Source organism: Paroedura picta, chromosome 7 (genome assembly GCF_049243985.1).
Source record: "Paroedura picta isolate Pp20150507F chromosome 7, Ppicta_v3.0, whole genome shotgun sequence".
In the NCBI taxonomy this organism is placed as follows: Eukaryota; Metazoa; Chordata; class Lepidosauria; order Squamata; family Gekkonidae; genus Paroedura; species Paroedura picta.
Window position 1 is genome coordinate 45,511,795 of NC_135375.1, and position 19,903 is coordinate 45,531,697.

At 41.8% G+C, this 19,903-nt stretch overlaps 1 protein-coding gene across 2 annotated transcripts in view; it reads right to left on the reverse strand.

Moving 5' to 3' along the window:
- Positions 1-19,903, reverse strand: part of ST8SIA4 (ST8 alpha-N-acetyl-neuraminide alpha-2,8-sialyltransferase 4) — a 112,973-nt gene that overhangs the window by 74,221 nt on the left and 18,849 nt on the right. For both annotated transcript variants that reach the window (XM_077347696.1, XM_077347695.1), the window contains exon 3: positions 6,837-7,094. In XM_077347696.1, the coding sequence (XP_077203811.1) occupies positions 6,837-7,094 (258 nt within the window). The remainder of the gene's footprint in view (positions 1-6,836; positions 7,095-19,903) is intronic.

Sequence of the window (19,903 nt, forward strand, 5' to 3'; positions counted from 1 at the left end):
GCAATCTACGGAATTCCTTGGTTTAAGAATGTTCTTTTACTTCGCAAATACCCAAATACTTCAAAGTGTTTTATGGGCTTAGCCTGCAGGATTTTAGAAAAACAGATTTATGAATGTGCATATGTGTTTAATTTGTTTATACAACACACTCCATGAAGCCTGAGCCAATGTCCAGCTTAAAAAAATTAAAATGTCATCAATAAAGTCTTTCACACCTATCATACAGAAATCGAAATATAGATTTACTGAGTAATGTGCCATGGATACATATGGTGTTGATTTCAAATACTGACAGATCTGTATGCTGAGGTATCTTGTCACAGATACTGCCAAGTTCATCTCTAATAGAACTGTAATTGCTCTATGGATGTCAAAATAATATCCCTGATAATAAACTACCACATTCCTGAATCCAGCCTTGAAAAGGTAAGGATGGTCTAGACGGGGAGGCCCAATAACAGACACCTGCAAGTCAAAGTAGGCCCACTAATATTCACATTAACCCTTTTGAGAAAATCAGTGTGCTTTGCTTCTCACTCTCTCATTTCTTATATATGTGGTATAGTTATTCAATACACACACAAACAGAACAACTTACATACATGAGTGGATTCCCAGAATCTGAGTGGTGTCAACAGAACTATATTGCTCAGGGATAACAGAGTAGCAAATCACAAGATATTCAATAACCAAATATAGTAAAGTGAGAGCTAACCCTATGAAAACAGGTGGTGAGCTTTTTTTTTTTTAAAGGCCATGACCACAAGACTCCTAACGACCCAGTAGAGGTAAAATCTGAGAGAAGAGCTGACATGCTGACAACATATGCATCAGGGTTATTTATTTCACTCATGCATTGAGAAAAGTGCCTTCTTGATTTAATCATTATGTTCGCTTTAGCCTTTAATTCAAAAAAGTTTACAGAAATTACTAAATTACTCGTAATGTTACATTATGATCATGTTATATGAGGAATATACTTGCATCTTGTGACTTGTATTTTTGTACCATGATGCAAGCCAGGGGGAATTTGCACAGAATATTCCATGACATTTTATTGTTTGATCAAAAGACTTTTTACAACCACCATAGCAATAATAATAAAATGACTATAATAACGGGTTGGACCCAGACTAAATCTTCTAATCTTTTTTTCTTGATATCTAGCCTATATCGTTGCACTTGTAGTTTAAACTAGCGATCCCCAACCTGTGGGCCGTGGACCACATGTGGTCCTTCGACTAATTGGAGGTGTGCCCCGAAGGATGCCTTCTCCCCCCTCCCAGCCCTTTACAACACACTTCATTGTTGCGGCATGTCTGTATCTTATTTTGAAGGGATGTTTAAACATTACCATAGCGATCAGAGAGCGTTAGGGCAGTGGTTGAGAGTAAACTACCCCCCCACGGGGCCTCAGTAAAAGGCGTGGAGTGGTCCCCGGTGAGTGGTCCCCGGTGATAAAAAGGTTGGGGAGCACTGGTTTAAACCCATTACTGCGTGTCCTTTCCTCTGCAGCCAACGGGAACAGCATCCTGCCCTCCTCCAAATGACAACCTTTCAAATGCTTAAAGAGGGCTCTCATGTCTCCTCTCAACCTCCTTTTCTCCAGGCTGAACATTCCCAAGTCCCTCAACCTATCTTCATAGGGCTTGGTCCCTTGGCCCCAGATCATCCTCATCACTTTCCTCTGTACCCTTTCAATTTTATCTACGTCCTTCTTGAAGTGAGGCCTCCAGAACTGCACACAGTACTCCAGGTGTGGTCTGACCAGTGCCATATACAATGGGACTATGTATTGTCCCATTGTCACTTCAGTCTGGATACATCCTATCCTAATAATAATAATAATAATAATAATAATAATAATAATAATAATAATAATAATAATAATAATAATAATAATAATAATAATAATAATAATAATAATAATAATAGCCCAGGTGCAGTTAAAGACAAAAATAGGTGGGGAAAGAAAAAGAAAGACATTCCACATGGAAAGCAAATGCTTTCTGGAACAGCAACATCTTTGATGTTTATAAAGGAAAAGCTTGCTAACCGATAATGTTATATTGTAATTGTTGCTGAGGGTTTTTAATGGATTTTATTGGGGGTTTTAAAATGTTGTAACCCGCCACGAGCCGTAAGGGAGTGGCGGGCAATAAATCGAAAGATGATAATAATAATAATAATAATAATAATAATAATAATAATAATAATAATAATAATAATAATAATGCTGTTTTTGTACTGTATGTATTTTCTTGCCCTAACTGCATTGTTTTCTACTTATCTCATACCATTTTCTGCATGATATATCACACTGAATGTTAGGCAGCGGGAAGTCAGGGGCGCCGGCGGGAAAACAAGCGGATCAGGGGCTCAGGCAGTGGCGATGTCCCTTGGCAAAAGACTACCCTCATTGGCAGTCTTCAAGCAAAGGTTGGATACACACTTTTCTTGGATGCTTTAGGATGCTTTGGGCTGATCTTGCGTTGAGCAGGGGGTTGGACTAGATGGCCTGTATGGCCCCTTCCAACTCTACGATTCTATGATACCCGCCCCCTCCCCGCGCCTCAGTAAAATTGTCAAGCGTTGACCAGTCCCCGGTGATAAAAAGGTTGGGGACCACCGCTCTAAGGAACATCGTAAAACTACAGTAGGTTCACACAAAGGTTTTCCTCGTCTTCCGTGTTTTCAGAGGTCAAACTACTTTGAGCTTTGAAGCAGAGCAAGATAACAACCCTTTCTGAACTGGGCAACATAAACCGATTAGAAGCCAGTGTCGCGTTTGTAATGCCAGCATGATAAGATCCCGAAGGCAGTTGTAGTCTGTCAGTAGCACTGTGAACCAACTGCCATTTCCAAGCACGATTTAAAGGCAGTTTCAAGCACAGCATGTTTCACCAGTCTGAGCCGGATACCGGAGCGCAGTGTAGAATTGTCATTCCTAGAATTACCACTAGTAGTGTGTCAAAAAAGGCTGGTATTTTAAAATACCTAATTCAGATCCTTCATGCTGTAGCATTGGAATCAGAGCCCCAAGGTGGCAACTGAGTGGCAGCAGTTACAGTCCTAACGCAAGGCAGGGATGCTTGCTCCTGGGCCTATGTCTCTTGCAGCAGCTGGTAGGCACCTGGAGGGGCTCCTGATGTTACACAGGACACTGAGTACATAAAGAGGGGATGTACTAAAGCAACTGACTGGATTGCCTACTGGGAACCATATGAGAAGCTTGAATGCTCTTTGGTTATACTGGCAGCCAGGAAAGCCATATGACTTCCATGGGTTCCACTGCAATACGCTACTAGAAACTGAAGTAGTGATGAATACAGAATGGATTTTGAATGACATCTGGGCATTGATTGTTTTGGGAGTGGAATGACAGTGCCCAGCATGGAATGACAGCCATTCTAGCCCTAGACCACTTCTGCCCCACTAAGGAGGCAATCAGGGGTTCTGAGGGGAGTGTTGCATGCCCCCACATCTGAAACCACCCTATGAACTCCCTTGCCTACTCTACCACCGGCAGGCGTGGCATGAGAATGTCCTCAACAACACAGCTATGTTGCTGGAAAGCTCATCCACCAGTGAGCAAAGGACACCCACAAATTCACCCACAAACAACAACCCTCCTTCCTCTTCTGCCATTCAGGGACCTTGTTCAACAAATTTTAAAAATATATTAAAAATTAATTAACTCTCACCCATTTGGGAAACCCTTCCAGGGCTGTCAAGAGACCCCAGGGCTTCATGAAACCCTGGTTGAGAAAGCGTGCCATGGAGAAAGGACAAGTGCAGCTTTGGTTCTGCGGCAGCTGGTTAGCACAGGATTGTTCTGTAAGTTACCCAAACTGAAAGGATAAATTTTAACAAGACAAAAGGAATTTCTAACATCATCCAAAATCAGCTCATTTATTAACCTGGGCTGAATCTGCACTGAGTTTTTATTCCAATCCCAGGTCGTTTAAATCCCTGCTGTCTACACTGAATGCAATTTCCATTTCGATTTGGGGTGATTTAAAATTTTCATCTGCAACCAATCTGATTGAGCTGTGGTGACCCTATCTTTCCCTGCAATATTCAGGAGCAGAAAAAACTGTATAATTGATCAAGCTGATTTGAAGGCTCCCAGTATCTGTGTTTTGCCGGGATAATGTACTCCCTGCTGAGGTAGAGAAGCAGTCTGTACCTGATTGGCTGGGTGCCAGTTCTAAAACTTCCAAGTTACTGGTTGCAAGATTTTCCTCCCAAGATTAATTTTTTTAAAGGTTTAAAGTGACTGTGCTCCAGAATCTCAGACTTCTCTCAGCAGAGATGTGCCTCATTCTGTGAGAAGCTGCTGCTGGCTCAATTCGGCTACCCCCCTCACTCCTTCCCGCTCGTCTGCCCATCCACTTGCCCACCCGGAAAGAGGCAAGCAGCCTTGTGCTCAAGTGCAGAAGGAGTTCTGTTTCAAGTTGGGGGGGGGGGCAAAGCACAAAGACTCGGGTTCAAATTGATCTGAATTCAGCAGTATTGACAGCAGGAAAAAAAGTAAGTGCAGAATCAGCCCTGGTCTCTAAGCCAGAGCCCGATGAATAATTTTATCGCTTAGTGGTTGCCCTCCACGTCCCCTCATGGGTTAGAATGTAGGCAGCAGCTTCTAATCTACATTAGCCTAAAACCATTCAGAAAAGTAAGTTGACTGGTACTGTGGACAGGAAATCAGGGGCAGGAAAATAAGGTTTCTTTGCTTACTGCTTACTGATGAAAAGCAGGATATAAACTGAGTTTGAAGTGGTTGGACTCATTGCACGACTTCTATCCCTCTTCCTTGCTGTTTTATCCCACAAAACTCCTTAAAGTATCAAGGAATCAACTGGCACTCAATGGGACAGTCCACTTAAAAATGATAGTATCAACTGTTCAGGAAATTTTCCTACTCAAGAGATGGACCAGCACTTCAACAGCACCACTGGCTAGATCAAGCTCTGCAATATGGGTAGGAGTAGCTGGTAAATAATCCTGTGCCTCCAAGCATATATCCTTGAATCCTCTTAGTCATTCCAAGCAATTAGAGCTGCAATCTAGCTAAAATAAACTACAGACTAAGACTGTGCATTTTTGCACTTGTACCAACCAGTAACGATGGAGAAGATTCTCCCATCCCTTTATAATTTGGGCACATTTTACAGTAAAGAAATCTATTCAGAAAAGAATGGGCATTGCTGGAAGATGGAATATGTCCATTTGGCCCAGGCACGGTTGTCTCTGTGTAGTTAACTAGCTAAGGCAGAAGGCGGCTGTGATTGTACATTTGGCTGTTCATTCAAATGTGTGTGGGTGATATCCAGATGTATATTCAAAGACAGACACTGTATATTTGTATCATGTTACCAGCAGAGATTCACATTTGAATACTGATCCAAATAAATATGTTCATATTCAATCTTCCCCAGGTAGTAAAGCATAACTTGACATATTAGAGCTAGATCAGTGTTAAGTACTTCCATGCAGTGATGAAAAGTCACAAAATCACTTGCGCAGCAAAATAAATCAGGAAGTATAAGCTGCCATGCCTGAGCTAAGGAATGCCTTCTTCATTCAAAGTGCATGTGTAGGGTAGCATCATTCACCTCACTGCTGCTGTCACATATAGCCATACATAATGGGCTACTGGCACCATGGCATCATCTCATTCACTACATCATCCCTCATTGGTTTGGGATGACAAGAGTGAAAAAGCAGCAACAACATTAGCTTTAAAAAGCTTTGTAGCAGCAACCACGGGAGAAAATAATGGTGTGCAAGGAGAAGAGAGAGACATGGGAAGGAGAGGGGTTCCCCTACCTCTGCCGAAAGACAATTTTTGCAACAAAATTGTGACCTTATAAAAATTCAGCACAGCATTAGTAGATGCTGATTTCAGTGGTGCATACTCCAGGTAAGTATTTTTAAGATGACAGCTACAGAACATTACCCAATCAGTATTCAGAGGCAGTCTCTCTGAACTGAAAGGGACTCAAGCCCAAATCAAAGTGACGGGGATTGCAGATTTAATATTTCAGTAGAAAAGTTGTAAATATGCTGTGGAAATGAATGGGATTTAAAATCCTTAATTTTGACAGGATCATGTCCCTATAATAAGCATAGTCATAAGGAACTGCTCCTGACAAAAACACAGCGTGCAATGTATTTCTGGATTGCACCCAATGCCCTATATATTATAACTAAAACTAGTTTTACATTCATGCAGTGACAGCCTACTAAACTGTGCCTGCAACTCCTTTCAAATTGTTGCTGAACTTTGACAATGCATAGCATTTTTGTTTTGAACAAGCAAACTAATTATTAAAAATGAAACATGTCAATACATTTTGCCCATACAATTGGAATACGTTTTCAATACAGCATGCAAAGGTTTAGCTATGCAACTTCCAATTCTTTTAATAGGAGCTAGTTGACTAATCCCCTGTGTATTTCATGTAAAGTTTGCCCCATACTGTGCATATATAATAAGAATATGTGACTATTTTCTGCTCTGACTATTAGCAAAAACAAGAAAAGGAAAATATCTGCAATTTTTGTTGCTTTTTCAGTGCCAGCCTTATCTGAATAAGGATTATTACCTACATGTGGATCTTACAACAATAATATGAAAAATCTCTCTGAAGTCTCCAACAGTGCAGGCTCATATTTTCAATATACGGATGGCCGTTACTTATATATTAAAATATATATTTAACTTTGGGCACCACACAGTAAAAAGATATTCCTCAACGAGTCCAAACAATCATTTAATCTAAAGCATTATTGTGGAAGTAATACAGTCTGACAAGGAAAAGATGAATGCTCACCTTATGACGAAGTCATGGTTGTCAATCTCTTTTCCACACCCACTGTCCAGAAGGATACCAGAATTTCCTACAACAGCACATGTTTTAAAGCGACGGTTCTTCATTGGTGAAACTTCCGGAAGAAGGCTGTGAAGATCCTGAGAAATATTCAGTGTGCGACGTCTGTCTAGCACATAGTGAATTACATCTCCTGGCTTGAAGCTGCTTTTGACCACTGAGACATCTCTTTCTGCATCTAAGAACCGAAGGATGTTCTTCCTATATTTAAAACAACAGAGACAATTTATGGTACCTCTGCAAGATATATTCCAGAAAAGTAGCCTGTAGAGCCTGAACTATGGCATTAAACTTTACTGACAGTTTAGGAGGACACTTCATGCATCTTATAAAGCAAGATATGCACAGCTCAAGCCGTAATGACCCCATGACAATGCTATCCTAAGGTGAGTCACACTCTTCTAAGTCCACAGAGGATGGGGGCGGTTAGTTGAGGGATTATATCATCTATTTAGTTCTGTTTTTAAGGGGAGTGTTGATTGGTTTTATTGGGGGTTTTATCAGTTTTTTATGAGTCTACATGAGTCTACAGAAAGTGGCAGGACAGAAATCCAAATAATAAATAAAATAAATAATAAATAACTAGATAACACACAAAGCTGCCTTATAAGTCTACATGGTTTAATCAGACTGACAACAGCTCTCTGAAGTCTCAGGTGGAGGTCTTTCATATCACCAACTACGTAATCCTTTTAACTGAGGATGCCAGGGATTGAACCTGGGACTCTCTGTTGTGCCAATCAGATGTTCTACCACTGAACCATGGTACCTCCCCCAAGAAAGGCATAACACTGCTTATTGTATAGCTTGGTTTTCAATATACACCAAAGTTCTTCCCTTTTCCTTTAAGATACAACACAGTAAAATAAAACATGAATTGTCAAAGCTATTCATTTATGGCTTCCATAAACCTATGATGAAATTATATTTGCAAATCTAAGGCTCACAGGACATAACTTGATTTTAAAATTCAAAAGATCATTTTCCACTGATACATTTTTAGGGATTTTTATCATTCAATATGATTCAATCAACACGTTGCATGACTCTATTTACAGAGGAGAATTCTGTAGACAAAACAGAGCCTTGTGACATGTTGAGGACGAATATATTTATTTTAGAAAAGGCTTGGATGAACAGTCATGTATCCATAATCTAATTGCTTGAAACTTTAAGACTGTTTTACTTGCTTCAAGACCCACACAAAGAGAACTAGAACAGGAACAATCAAAACAATTATGCACCCTTTTCAGGTTCTGATTCTTTTGCATGAACATTCCGTGAGACAATGTGCAGGCTTACCACTTGCTTTGAGATGTATGTTCTGGAGTAGTTGTGGAACACAGAAACAAAACTGAATTAAATTTATTTCTCATCAGGTTGAAGAATAAAGACCCCCATTAAAGTAACTGATAAAATTCTTGTCGATTTTAACAGTCATTTATTGCAGCATATACTAAATTTCAAGGTTGTATAGACCTAGGTGATTGCAAAAGACTAATGTAACTACAGTTAAGTTTAAATGTGCCTAAATCCAGCCAGTTCCCAGCTGCATAGATACATTCTTTAATCCAGAGCACAATGAAGCTATCTCCGTTAAAAACAACTTCTGTCTATAAATTAAAAATGTTTGTAATATAAAATTAGTTCTGGCTGTCTGTGATGTGCAAGCAGAGACTTGCGAATTAACCCACTTGGAAGGGCAGATTCAAGGTGATTGAAATGACTGTAAACTTTATTTCCAAGTCCCTAATTGGCCAAGAGACCCAGAGGAGACTTCTACCCACAAAAGTGTCTTAAAGGAGGTATTTCCTGTGAAAAGTCAATAGTACAATCAGTTATGAGTAACATGTCAGCACCCTGGTAATTATTTTTTAGGACCTGCTTTGCAAATTTTCCATGAATGTAAATTAACATTAGTGATTAGATTAATTTTTCCTTTGCTTTTCTCATCCTGCTTTTGTAATGTCCTTCACCAAAACATACACATTGAAGGGGAGTTAGCTCCTCTAAACTGGAATAATACTGCCAGCTCAATACTGTATTCCATAGAGTTGGAAGGTACCTCCTCTAGTTCAACTCCCTAAAGAATGCAGAAAATTCACAACTACCTGTCCACCCACAGTGACCCCAATTCCATGTCTAGATGATGCCCCCCACCCAACACACAAAAACAGAATTCCTGGTCAGTCAGGTCTGGGGAAAATTCACCTTCTGACCTCAAACCGGCAATCAGCTTTTCCCTAGGGATGCAAGAAAGGGCCACAAGAGCCAAGCTCAGACACAATCTGCCCACCACTTAAAATCTGCCTAAATTCACAGAATAAGCATTTCTGTCAGATGGCTATCTAGCTTCTGTTTTTAAACTTCCAAAGAAGAACCCACCACCTCCCAAGGAAGCCTGTTCCACTGAGGAACCGCTCTGTCAAGAACTTCTTCCGGATGTTGAGCCGAAAATGCTTTTGAATTAATTTCATCCCACTGGTTCCATTCCTAGATGGCTCATCTAATAGCAGAGACAGAGGAGGTTCGAATAACTATTCCGGAGAGTGGACATCACAGATCGGCCCTTAAGAGTACACTTTCTTATCCATCTCCTTTTATCTATATAGTCTAAATAGTACAATAATGATAAGTAAAACCCAAAGAAAGAAAACTCTGAAAGCACCAGTAAATCTCCCTTAAACAAGTGATAGCCCTCTTTAAGTATTTGAAAGGTTGTCATTTGGAGGAGGGCAGGATGCTGTTCCCATTGGCTGCAGAGGAAAGGACATGCAATAATGGGTTTAAACTACAAGTACAACGATAAGAGCCTCTTGTGGCGCAGAGTGGTAAGGCAGCCGTCTGAAAGCTTTGCCCATGAGGCTGGGAGTTCAATCCCAGCAGTCGGCTCAAGGTTGACTCAGCCTTCCATCCTTCCGAGGTCGGTAAAATGAGTACCCAGCTTGCTGGGGGGTAAACGGTAATGACTGGGGAAGGCACTGGCAAATCACCCCGTATTGAGTCTGCCATGAAAACGCTAGAGGGCGTCACCCCAAGGGTCAGACATGACTAGGTGCTTGCACAGGGGATACCTTTACCTTTTTACAACGATATAGGCTAGATATCAGGAAAAAAATTTCACAGTCAGAGTAGTTCAGCAGTGGAATAGGCTGCCTAAGGAGGTGGTGAGCTCCCCCTCACTGGCAGTCTTCAAGCAAAGGTTGGATACACACTTCTCTTGGATGCTTTAGGATGCTTAGGGCTGATCCTGCGTTGAGCAGGGGGTTGGACTAGATGGCCTGTATGGCCCCTTCCAACTCTATGATTCTATGATTCTATGATTTTATTATTTATTTATTAAGTTTATATTCTGCCCTTCCCAAGGGTTCAGGGTGGTTTACATCAAGAAAATACATAAAACATTCCAATCATTTCAAATAACACAAATTCATTAAAATTAGCTAAAATTGATAAAACATTGTTATGCAGAATGGACCATTCTGTTCCATCACAGGGTGGGGAGGGGGAATAAAATGCCCAGGCAAGTATCTCAAGTTGGCTTGGTCTTAGTTGCTGGATCTATTTGCATTTGTTCTGTAAGCATTTCTGCACAGGAAGGCCAGTCCCGTTGGTGGTGTGTGGGCATCAACCACAACTGCTCTATCTTACAGGTTGTGTGGAACTGTTTTATGGGGGAGATCTTATCTGCAGAGGGGGTTTTCAATGCTCAGTGTAACTACATGGATGACACCCCCTCTCCATTTTTCTCTATATGCACTGAGTTTCAGGGTATCACCTAATTATATATAGGGGTCATTATATATGGACCAAAAATTCAACTTCAGGCCACAGAACCAAGAATTAGATAATGCCGCTGAATCAGATGATGGATCAGCTATTATTAAAGACATCAAGAGAGATCAGAGCAGCTTACAACACCATCAGGTCACAAAAAGCACTTGTAACCAATCTTAAAATGGAAGTTGTTTTTAAAGTCATAAGGCAAATGAAATGTGGTCAAGTTGTTTCCGGAAACATTTTGAAAGCCCTGTTTCTTGTTCCAGATTCAGATAGGAAGGAAGGAGATTGGGTTTTAGGACTTTTATGGGGATGTGAAACAAAGGGAAGAACATCTGCTGATTCATCATGCACGAGAGACTGAGAATTGAAGCAAAAGGGAAAATATGAAAACCTGAAGTGCCTAAGGCTCCCAGCAAATGATGCAAGTCAAGAACAAGGTTTCTTCTCTGACAAAAACAATTTTACCCTTATTGTAATCTTTAAAAGCCTTTCAATATGCTTAGATAAGCAAATTGTATGAATATTTGGGGAAAATACACTCATGAGCTGAAACAAACAATCCCAACCCCTGATCTTACTGGATGGTGGTTTTGTGTACACTACAATCTCCCACTACTAAGGGGGCCCTGATGCTTCTCTAGTCTTTGCAGCCTTATTAACCAAGATCCTTTATTGACCGTTTATGCACTGGGAACTTCACTGCCCCAGCTTCCATGCAGGATCACAAATGGGGGGCGGATGAGGTGCGCCAGGCCAAATGCTCCCCCGTTTTGGTGCAGGAAGAGGTGGGGCAACCTGCCACGGCTAATACTCTAGCTTGCAGCCTGGCATGAAACCTCCAGTGCATAAATGGTCATTCACTGGTATTTAAGGTATAGAAGTATTTTTGAGTTCAGGGTTTGCAGCTTTCTGGTAAAGGAAATGCTACATATTGTGACATTTCACCGAATCAAAGATGGGTTTTAACGGAAACCCAATATCTAACACCTGCAATACTAGTTTGATCTACAAGCAGAGATAAACACAGTGTCACTACCCAAGAAACTCACAGAGAGTTGTAAACAGGAAAGGAACTACCCAAGAAACCCACAGAATGTTCTAAATAGGAAAGGAACTTACCTAGCTAATATTAAGCAATGCATTTCTGTGACATGCTGAGAGGGCGGGAGGGCAGGGCCCCCCTCAGCCACACCTTCTGAGGCAGCTGAAGAAAGCACAGATGATCAAAAATCACCCTTTGTGAGTCAGTCATCTTCCAGAAAAGCCAAGAGGGCAAAGCCTTTCTAGGATGGCCCAGCCAATCTTTGAAAGACTGCTGAGTATCGTTGTTAGGAATAATACATGCCTTAATTTTGTAAGTGACTATGAAAACTTTTAAAGTTGGAAAGTGATCACTAAATTCAACATGCATAAATATGGAAAAGATTCCAACTAATTGTAAAGAGCTGTTTTAAGGATGACTGAAAATGCTCCCTTTGGAAGTGCTTTGCATATGAAAGACTCCAAATACTTGAAAATGGACCATACAAATTCTACTCATCAGTAGCTATAATGAATCCAGTCCAATCCTGTGCTCCATTAGAGCCTGCCTTACATGCTAACTGGCTTCCAGCCCAGCTCCCTGCTGAGCAAGAAAGGATCAGGTCAACCCTCAGCCCTTAGCACAGTAGATTCAGTTGCCGGTACATTTTGAGTCTCTCCCTTTTTCCTCTATCTGTCCATCTAGATAAGTGCAAGTTTTTTCCTCCAAGGAACTTGATGAGTCGTATGTGACTTTCTTTTCCCCATTTCATCCTCATGAAAACCCAAGGATGCTAGTGAGGCTTAGAGTGAGTGCCAGCTCTAAAGTCAGTCAGGCAAGCTTTCTGTGGTAGAATGGGGATTGGAACTGCTATACACACTGGTTCTCAGTGTAGCCCTGATTATTAATGCTATCATTATTTGATTGGATTTAAATGCACAGGCTAAGTGAAAGCAAAGGCACTGCAGCTGGCAGACATCTGCCACAAACAGGCAAGAGCTTGAATCACTATCCCACACTGCGTTTTCAATCACAAGTGGGTTGCGGTTTATGCTCACAGGCCAGCAATTTAAATATCTGCACCACTGATACACACCAAACACTTTGCTGAAAGGGGGACCATTGACTTTCATTGTGATGACTTCCAAGTGATGAGAGATAAGCAGAGAATATAGTCTTGGTCAAACCAGCTGGATACGAAATCAATTTTCTACGCGCTTATTAAGCATATCATCACCAGTATGACCACATCATTATAGGAAGGGAGTAACGGGGCCAACTCCGCACAGGCAGAAAAGGCGGAGAGGGAGCTTATATGGAAGCAGGGTTAATTCCTGTTCTCACATGATACAGCCATCGGGCAGGCCTCCTCCTGGACCTGCTGTGGACTCTCATTTCACTGGGCCAAGGGAACGTGGGAGCATCATAAAATCATAGAGTTGGAAGGGACCTCCAGGGTTATCTAATCCAACTCCATGCATAATGCAGGAACTCACATCTACTGGCCCACCCATGGTGACCCCAATTTCTTGCCCAGGTGATCTCTCCACCAAAAATTGCCAGAATACAGCCTGGCCTGGAGGAAATTCATTTACCAACCCACAGCAGGAATTAGCAATTTCCTGGGTATGCAAGGAAGGGCTACAAATGACAAACACTGGAACATCCCTTCCTGCCCACCCACTCACAATCTGCCTAAGTTCATAAAATCAGCATTTCTGTAAGATGACTGTCTAGCCTCTGCTTAAAAGCTTCAAAAGAAGGAGAACTCACCCCTCCTGAGAAGCCTGTTCCACTGAGGAACCACTCTAACCGTCAGGATCCTCTTCCAGATGTTTAGCAGAAATTTCTTTTGAATTAGTTTAAACCCATTGGTTCTGCCCTGACTCTCTGGGACAACAGAAAACAACTCTTCTCCATCTTCTATATGACAGCCCTTCAAGTATTTGAAGATAGTTATCATATCACCTCTTAGTCACCTTTTCTCCAGGCTAAACAGACCAAGCTCCATCAACATTTCCTCATACGACTTGGTCTCCAAACCCGTCACCATCTTTGTAGCCCTTCTTTGGACATGTTCTAGTTTCTCTACATCTCTACAATATTCCAAGTGAGGTCTAACCAGAGCAGAGTAAAGTGGTAACATCACCTTGTGTTATCTGGAAACTACACTTCTTTTATTACAGCCCAAAATCCCATTATCCTTTTTAGCTACAAAGTAACACTGCTGACTCATGTTCAGTGAATGGTCAACTAAGACCCCCAGATCCTTTTCGTACATACTACTGCCAAGACAAGTCTCATTCATCCTATAGTGATGCATTTGATTTTTCCTACCTAAATGCAAAACTTTACATTTTTCACTATTAAAATTCATTTTAGCTTTCCAGCCTGTCAAGATCATCCTGTATCCTGATTCTGTCTTTTGCTGTGTTTGCTACCACTCCCAGATTAGTATAATCTGCAAATTTAATAAGCACCCCCTCTACTACTTCATCCAAATCATTTATAAGTATGTTGAACAAGACAGGGTACAGGACAGATCCCTGAGGCACTCCACCCATCACTCATCTAGAAGAAGAAGAAGAAGAAGAAGAAGAAGAAGAAGAAGAAGAAGAAGAAGAAGAAGAAGAAGAAGAAGAAGAAGAAGAAGAAGAAGAAGAAGAAGAAGAAGAAGAAGAAGAAGAAGAAGAAGAAGAAGAAGAAGAAGAAGAGTTGGTTCTTATATGCCGCTATTCCCTACCCGAAGGAGTCTCAAAGTGGCTTACAGTCGCCTTCCCTTTCCTCTCCCCACAATAGACACCCTGTGGGGTGGGTGAGGTGGAGAGAGCCCTGATATTACTGCCCGGTCAGAACAGTTTTATCAGTGCCGTGGGGAGCCCAAGGTCACCCAGCTGGTTGCATGTGGGGGAGCACAGAATCGAACCTGGCATACCAGATTAGAAGTCCACACTCCTAACCACTACATCAAACTGGCTCAAATGAGGAACCATTTACAAGCAACCTTTGGGTGTGATCTGTCAACCAGTTCTCAATCCACCTAACAGTAATAGGATCCATTAAAAGGACATTTCAAATACAATAAACACGATAAAAAACATAGCAAACAAACCGATGAAACAACTCAATCCTCCCACCCAGCAATCTAATAACCCACTATAGGGGAGGGAGAGGGAGGACCTAGCTGGCAACCACCCAGGTACTAGCACTAGCACTGGGGAAGAGAGGCATGATCTTCATCACTGAAAGCAACCGCAGGGCTCGCAGCTTGCCTAGGAGCTGATTCTACCTGGTCGGTGCCAAAAACATTATTTTACCACGCTGAGTACGATTCACCCCTCTCTTCATCACCTGTTACAATTCAATTTTCTGGTCCCTGCAATGGTCCTACCATGTCCCTATTCTTTTCCTTACTTTAAATATAACTAAAGAACACTTTCTTGTTGTTTTTAGTATTTCTTGCTAGCCTAAGCTCATACTGAGCTTTAGCTTTTCTAACACTCTCCCTACAAGCATTGGTTATTTGTTTATATTCCTCCTTTGTTATAAGGTCCTCATTCCATTTCCTAAATTATTTTTAATTATTTAATTCTTATGAAAACTGTTTATGGAGCCATCCTGGTTTCTTTAACATCCTCCCAGTTTTCCTTCCCAAGGGAATTGTCTGCGATTGTGCCTTCAATATTTCACTTTTGAGATATTCCCAACCCTCTTGGACTTCCATCTCCTTAAGTTTTCTGACCATGGGATCTACCCAACATAATTAAGCTTGTTAAAAATTTGCTCTCCTGAAGTCCAGCCTGTATGTGTGACTACATACAGCTTTTCTCTTTTGAAGTTCATAAAGTCCAAAATGACATGGTCACTACTACCAAGCACACCTACAATTTTTACCGAATCAACCAGTTCTTCCCTATTGGTAAGACTCAAGTCTAAAACAGCAGACCCCCTGATTGCCCCTTCCATTTTCTGGGATATGAAATTGTCAGAGACTTCTGTGTTCCCTCAGCCCACCTTAGGGGGCCAATGGGGCCTGTCCCATGGCAGTCCTATGTGGACAGGGAAGAGCTGTGTCTAGGCCTGCTCTGCCTCCCAGATGTGAGGCTGGACTCTGAAGACCCCCCCCCATTCCCCAACCAACCTGACTACTACCAATGATGCATTCCATGCCGGTTACGGACTCACCAGGGGGGCCACGGTCTCACACTGGGCAGCAGAACAGCCACTCCCTCAGGATAGGGACATCAACCCCAGCTGCAGGGCCGCAGCGAGGGAAAGCCACAGCCAGCTGCTCCAAGGCTCCAGCCTAAAAGGATGGGCCAAACCCATCTGCAGCACCACAGCCCCGCACTGCAAGGGGCATGGTGGGATGTGGCACAATAGACTCCACCCAATGGGGTGGGGTCTTTGAGACCTCAGGAGGTGGGAACAGGGTGGGACAAATCAGGGAGTGAGGAGGATAAAAGGGAGGTGAGCAGGGAAGAGGGGGTTGGACACTGGGAGGAGGAGCCGAAGACATAGAGAGAAAGTAGACAAAGTGAGAGAGTGGAAGGAGTTAGAGAAGAGTGAGTGAAGCTGGGATAAGGAAAGACCCTCTCTGCCTGCTGACTGGATTCCTCTGACCTGGAGCCCTTAGAAAGGACAGACCCATACAAAGAACACCCAAAACACGTTGGCGTCCCACCACAGTACTTGCTTCAGGGGGTGCCCCAGAGTGCCCCTTCTAGGCCTGGCCCCTCCTATGGTGATTAGAGGGGACAAAAAATGCCCCGGTCGGCTTTGAGACTCTTTGCTGTGCTGCATCTGAGGCATTTTTAAATAAAATTTACAGGAAGCTGGGATTGTGTTCCATGGAATCCCACCTTCCTGCAAAATATTACCCCCCCCCCCCCCCGCACAGTGGGACCTGTCTACCGCTGCTGTGTTTCCCAGGGGAAGCAGATCCGGTGCTGAAATGTATCCCCTATGGGGACATGGAAAGCTGCGGTGTATACAACTCTGCAGCACTACACTACCAGTGGCCTGGCATTGCCGCCACTGTGCAAAATCAACCAGGGAGATGAAAAGAAACAGCCCAATACATCTAAGCAGCCTTCTTGGAATGATGGACTCACAGTATGGTCCAATGTCCCTGGGAAAGAGGATATTTAAAAAGAGATGATAAAGATCTGGTAAAAAAATGGTTACTGTATTGACCTCAGCACTCATCAACACAAACCCATGAATGAAGTTTGTATGTGGTCTCCTGTACTGTACAGATTGAGAGGCAGAAGATTGCCATTGTGCTTTGTGGCTTTGTAGCTTAAATAAAACACACAATGAAAAGTGTCAGAGAGGAAATCACTTTTTCCAGAGAAACAGCTGGCACCTGTTTGAAGGAAGCTCACCTCACCCAAATCAAATGAAATGTATCGTGTAACCAGCGGGCTACACTTACCTAGCCACTGTGCTAAAATGATGGCATGAGAGACGCTAACATTCAACAGGGTTGACAAAGGTTCTGACAGGATTGTATTTATCCCACTGCACCTAGAAATCAAAGGTAGCTTTACAGGTTTCTACCAGTAGAAAGAAGCTTTACAGGTTTCTACCAGTAGAAAGGGCACTTGAACGCTGATTGAGTCAACTGGTTAAAAAATGCCTGAATGTCTGGGAAGCTCCAAATCATTCACCACACCTTCTGCAAGACAGGAAGATTCCAGCCTGGGAATCTTCTGTATTTCAGCAAGAGGGAATGAGCACCTGCAACCTCTGAACACAGAACTAAGGTATGTATAGGACTTCCATTCTCTGCTTCAATCAACCTAATCATGATACAGATGGACTTTGATGAGGTTGACTGTAACTCTCGTGAGAGTTGTGCCATAAATGTTAGTTTTCTAAAACTGGGCAGGTTTTTAAACTCTTTCATTTTCTACACAGCCATTGGGCTCCAAAACACACACACACACTAACTGTAATGGGAAAGAACATGTTGTGTCCTTTGATTGTATATGTGAACCAACTATGTTACAACTAACCCTGGAAAAGATACATTCCAGTTTCTTGTTATCTGTGTCCATACTGGACATCACTTTTAGTAGTGCTTCTGATTAAATTAATGATGCACAGTGGAATCTGATGGAACACTTTTATTATTTGCTGTTTCAAAGGTGCTTGCTATGTAGATCAGTAATTAAGTGCAGATCTCGAACACTGTCAGGAAGACAAATGGCCCCAACAACCACTTGGCAATCTACATGCTTTTAGGTAAACTCCCATATTCTGTAGCTGCAGTTAATTTATTGTGAGGAATGAAAATGGAAGATTTATGTTTAGATTCTCCTAGGTGTTATTGATTACCAAAAGACAAATGACCACTATTATAACTAACTCCATGCTATTTTATTTATCCTGTGAGGCATCTTGGTAAACAAAGCTTTCCCTTTTTAAAATACTGCATTGATCATTTTTCTAACAAGTCACATCACTTCCTCAGAACAGAATAAATCACAAACAATAAACACATAAACAACTTGAATCTTGGGCTTTCCATTAGGTACATGTCCTTCTTTGGTGAAAACCATGCAACATCGAAGTTCTTAATGGGGCCTGATCTTATATCCATACTCTGTCTACACAGTTCACAGAACCGGCACAAGAATGTTAACCCTGGAAACCCACCAGACATGAGAAACTGAATTGGCACTAAGAGATGTTCAAACATTTCCCAGTTCAGCTCATATCCTGCTCAGCAGTCACAAAGGGGGAGCCAGTCATTCAGCAGGCTACTCATTCGTGAGCAGACACTCCATGTTCAGAGGCAATATATCTCTGAATGCCAGGTGCTGGAGAAAGCAGAAGTAGGGAAGTTTTGGTCTCTGTTCTCTTGCTGTGGAACTTCCAGAGCTACACTGACTAGCAGTTCTCCATTGTTTCTTTAAAAAAAAACAAAAAAAAAACACCTGAGTGTTATTCAGAGCACTATGCATTTGCGAGTTGCCACAGCTTTTAGATGTGTGTCTCCCTCTTGTTATTTGTGTGTTCCTGCCCCAATTCCAGAATTAATTGCAGAAATTCTCCTTGTTAAATCAGAATTTTAAAAAGCAAAATAGCTGGAAGAAAGTTCCAGAAAAGTAATGAAAGGAGACTTCAAGTATATGGAAAAACTAGTCATAACCAACTACCAATACACTAAAAGAAAATGTCAGTAAATAAGACTTAAATTGTCAGGTGACATGGTCCCCAGTGAAACTCATGCTGCATTTCAGAAACCAAAGCTCAACAACAGAGTAAATTTTTAAAAAATAAATCCCTATTTCTTCTAACACTGGCTAGTACGTACAGGTGACCATGAAAGATGCCCCTGGAGTGTGTATTAATGCCCACAGAAATCATTTCACAAAAGGCTAGCCATTGTTATGTTGATTGTATAACAGGGTTCTCTGCTATTATTATTGCTTTTATTGTGCACAGCTCTTCAGGCCTCTTCTGTGCTTTGTTTGCAACAGGGAATCTTGTACTATACTCCTCTTATTGTGACAGTCACAAAAACAGAGTAGAAATCAGTCTCATGACACACCAAGTATAAAGAAAGATAAGTAATGGAAACATTATAAGGATGCATTTCTGAGAATAATGAAAGGAGAGAGAGGTTGATGAAATAATTCATGATGACACAGCAGCTAGGATTATTTATTATTATTATTATTATTATTATTATTATTATTATTATTATTATTATATTATTGATATTCTGCTATTCTACATTGTATTCACCTAGGGAGGGAGGAAAGGCAGTTGGTGGACAGAGAAACTTGCAATCTAAGGAACAATTCACAGAATGTGAAGTCTTTGTGGCCACCAAGAGAACTTTGGGTCAGACATGTGCAGGCAACACACACTGAAGCAAACCATTCATTCATGAAGGTCAGTACTCAAACTGGAGGCAGCTCCCCAGGGTCTCATGTAGCCATCTTTTATATCACCTAATGCCTGGAGATGCTGGGGACTAAATTTCAGATCTTCTGCATGTAAAGCAGAGCCTCTTCTACTAAGCCACAGCTCCTCACCAAGGGGCAGCAATGTGGAAAGCCTGACATTATTTAAGACCAATCACTATGAGGAAAGACTGAGAGACTTGGGGATGTTCAACCTGTCTACCGCTGCTGTGTTTCCCAGGGGAAGCAGATCCGGTGCTGAAATGTATCCCCTATGGGGACATGGA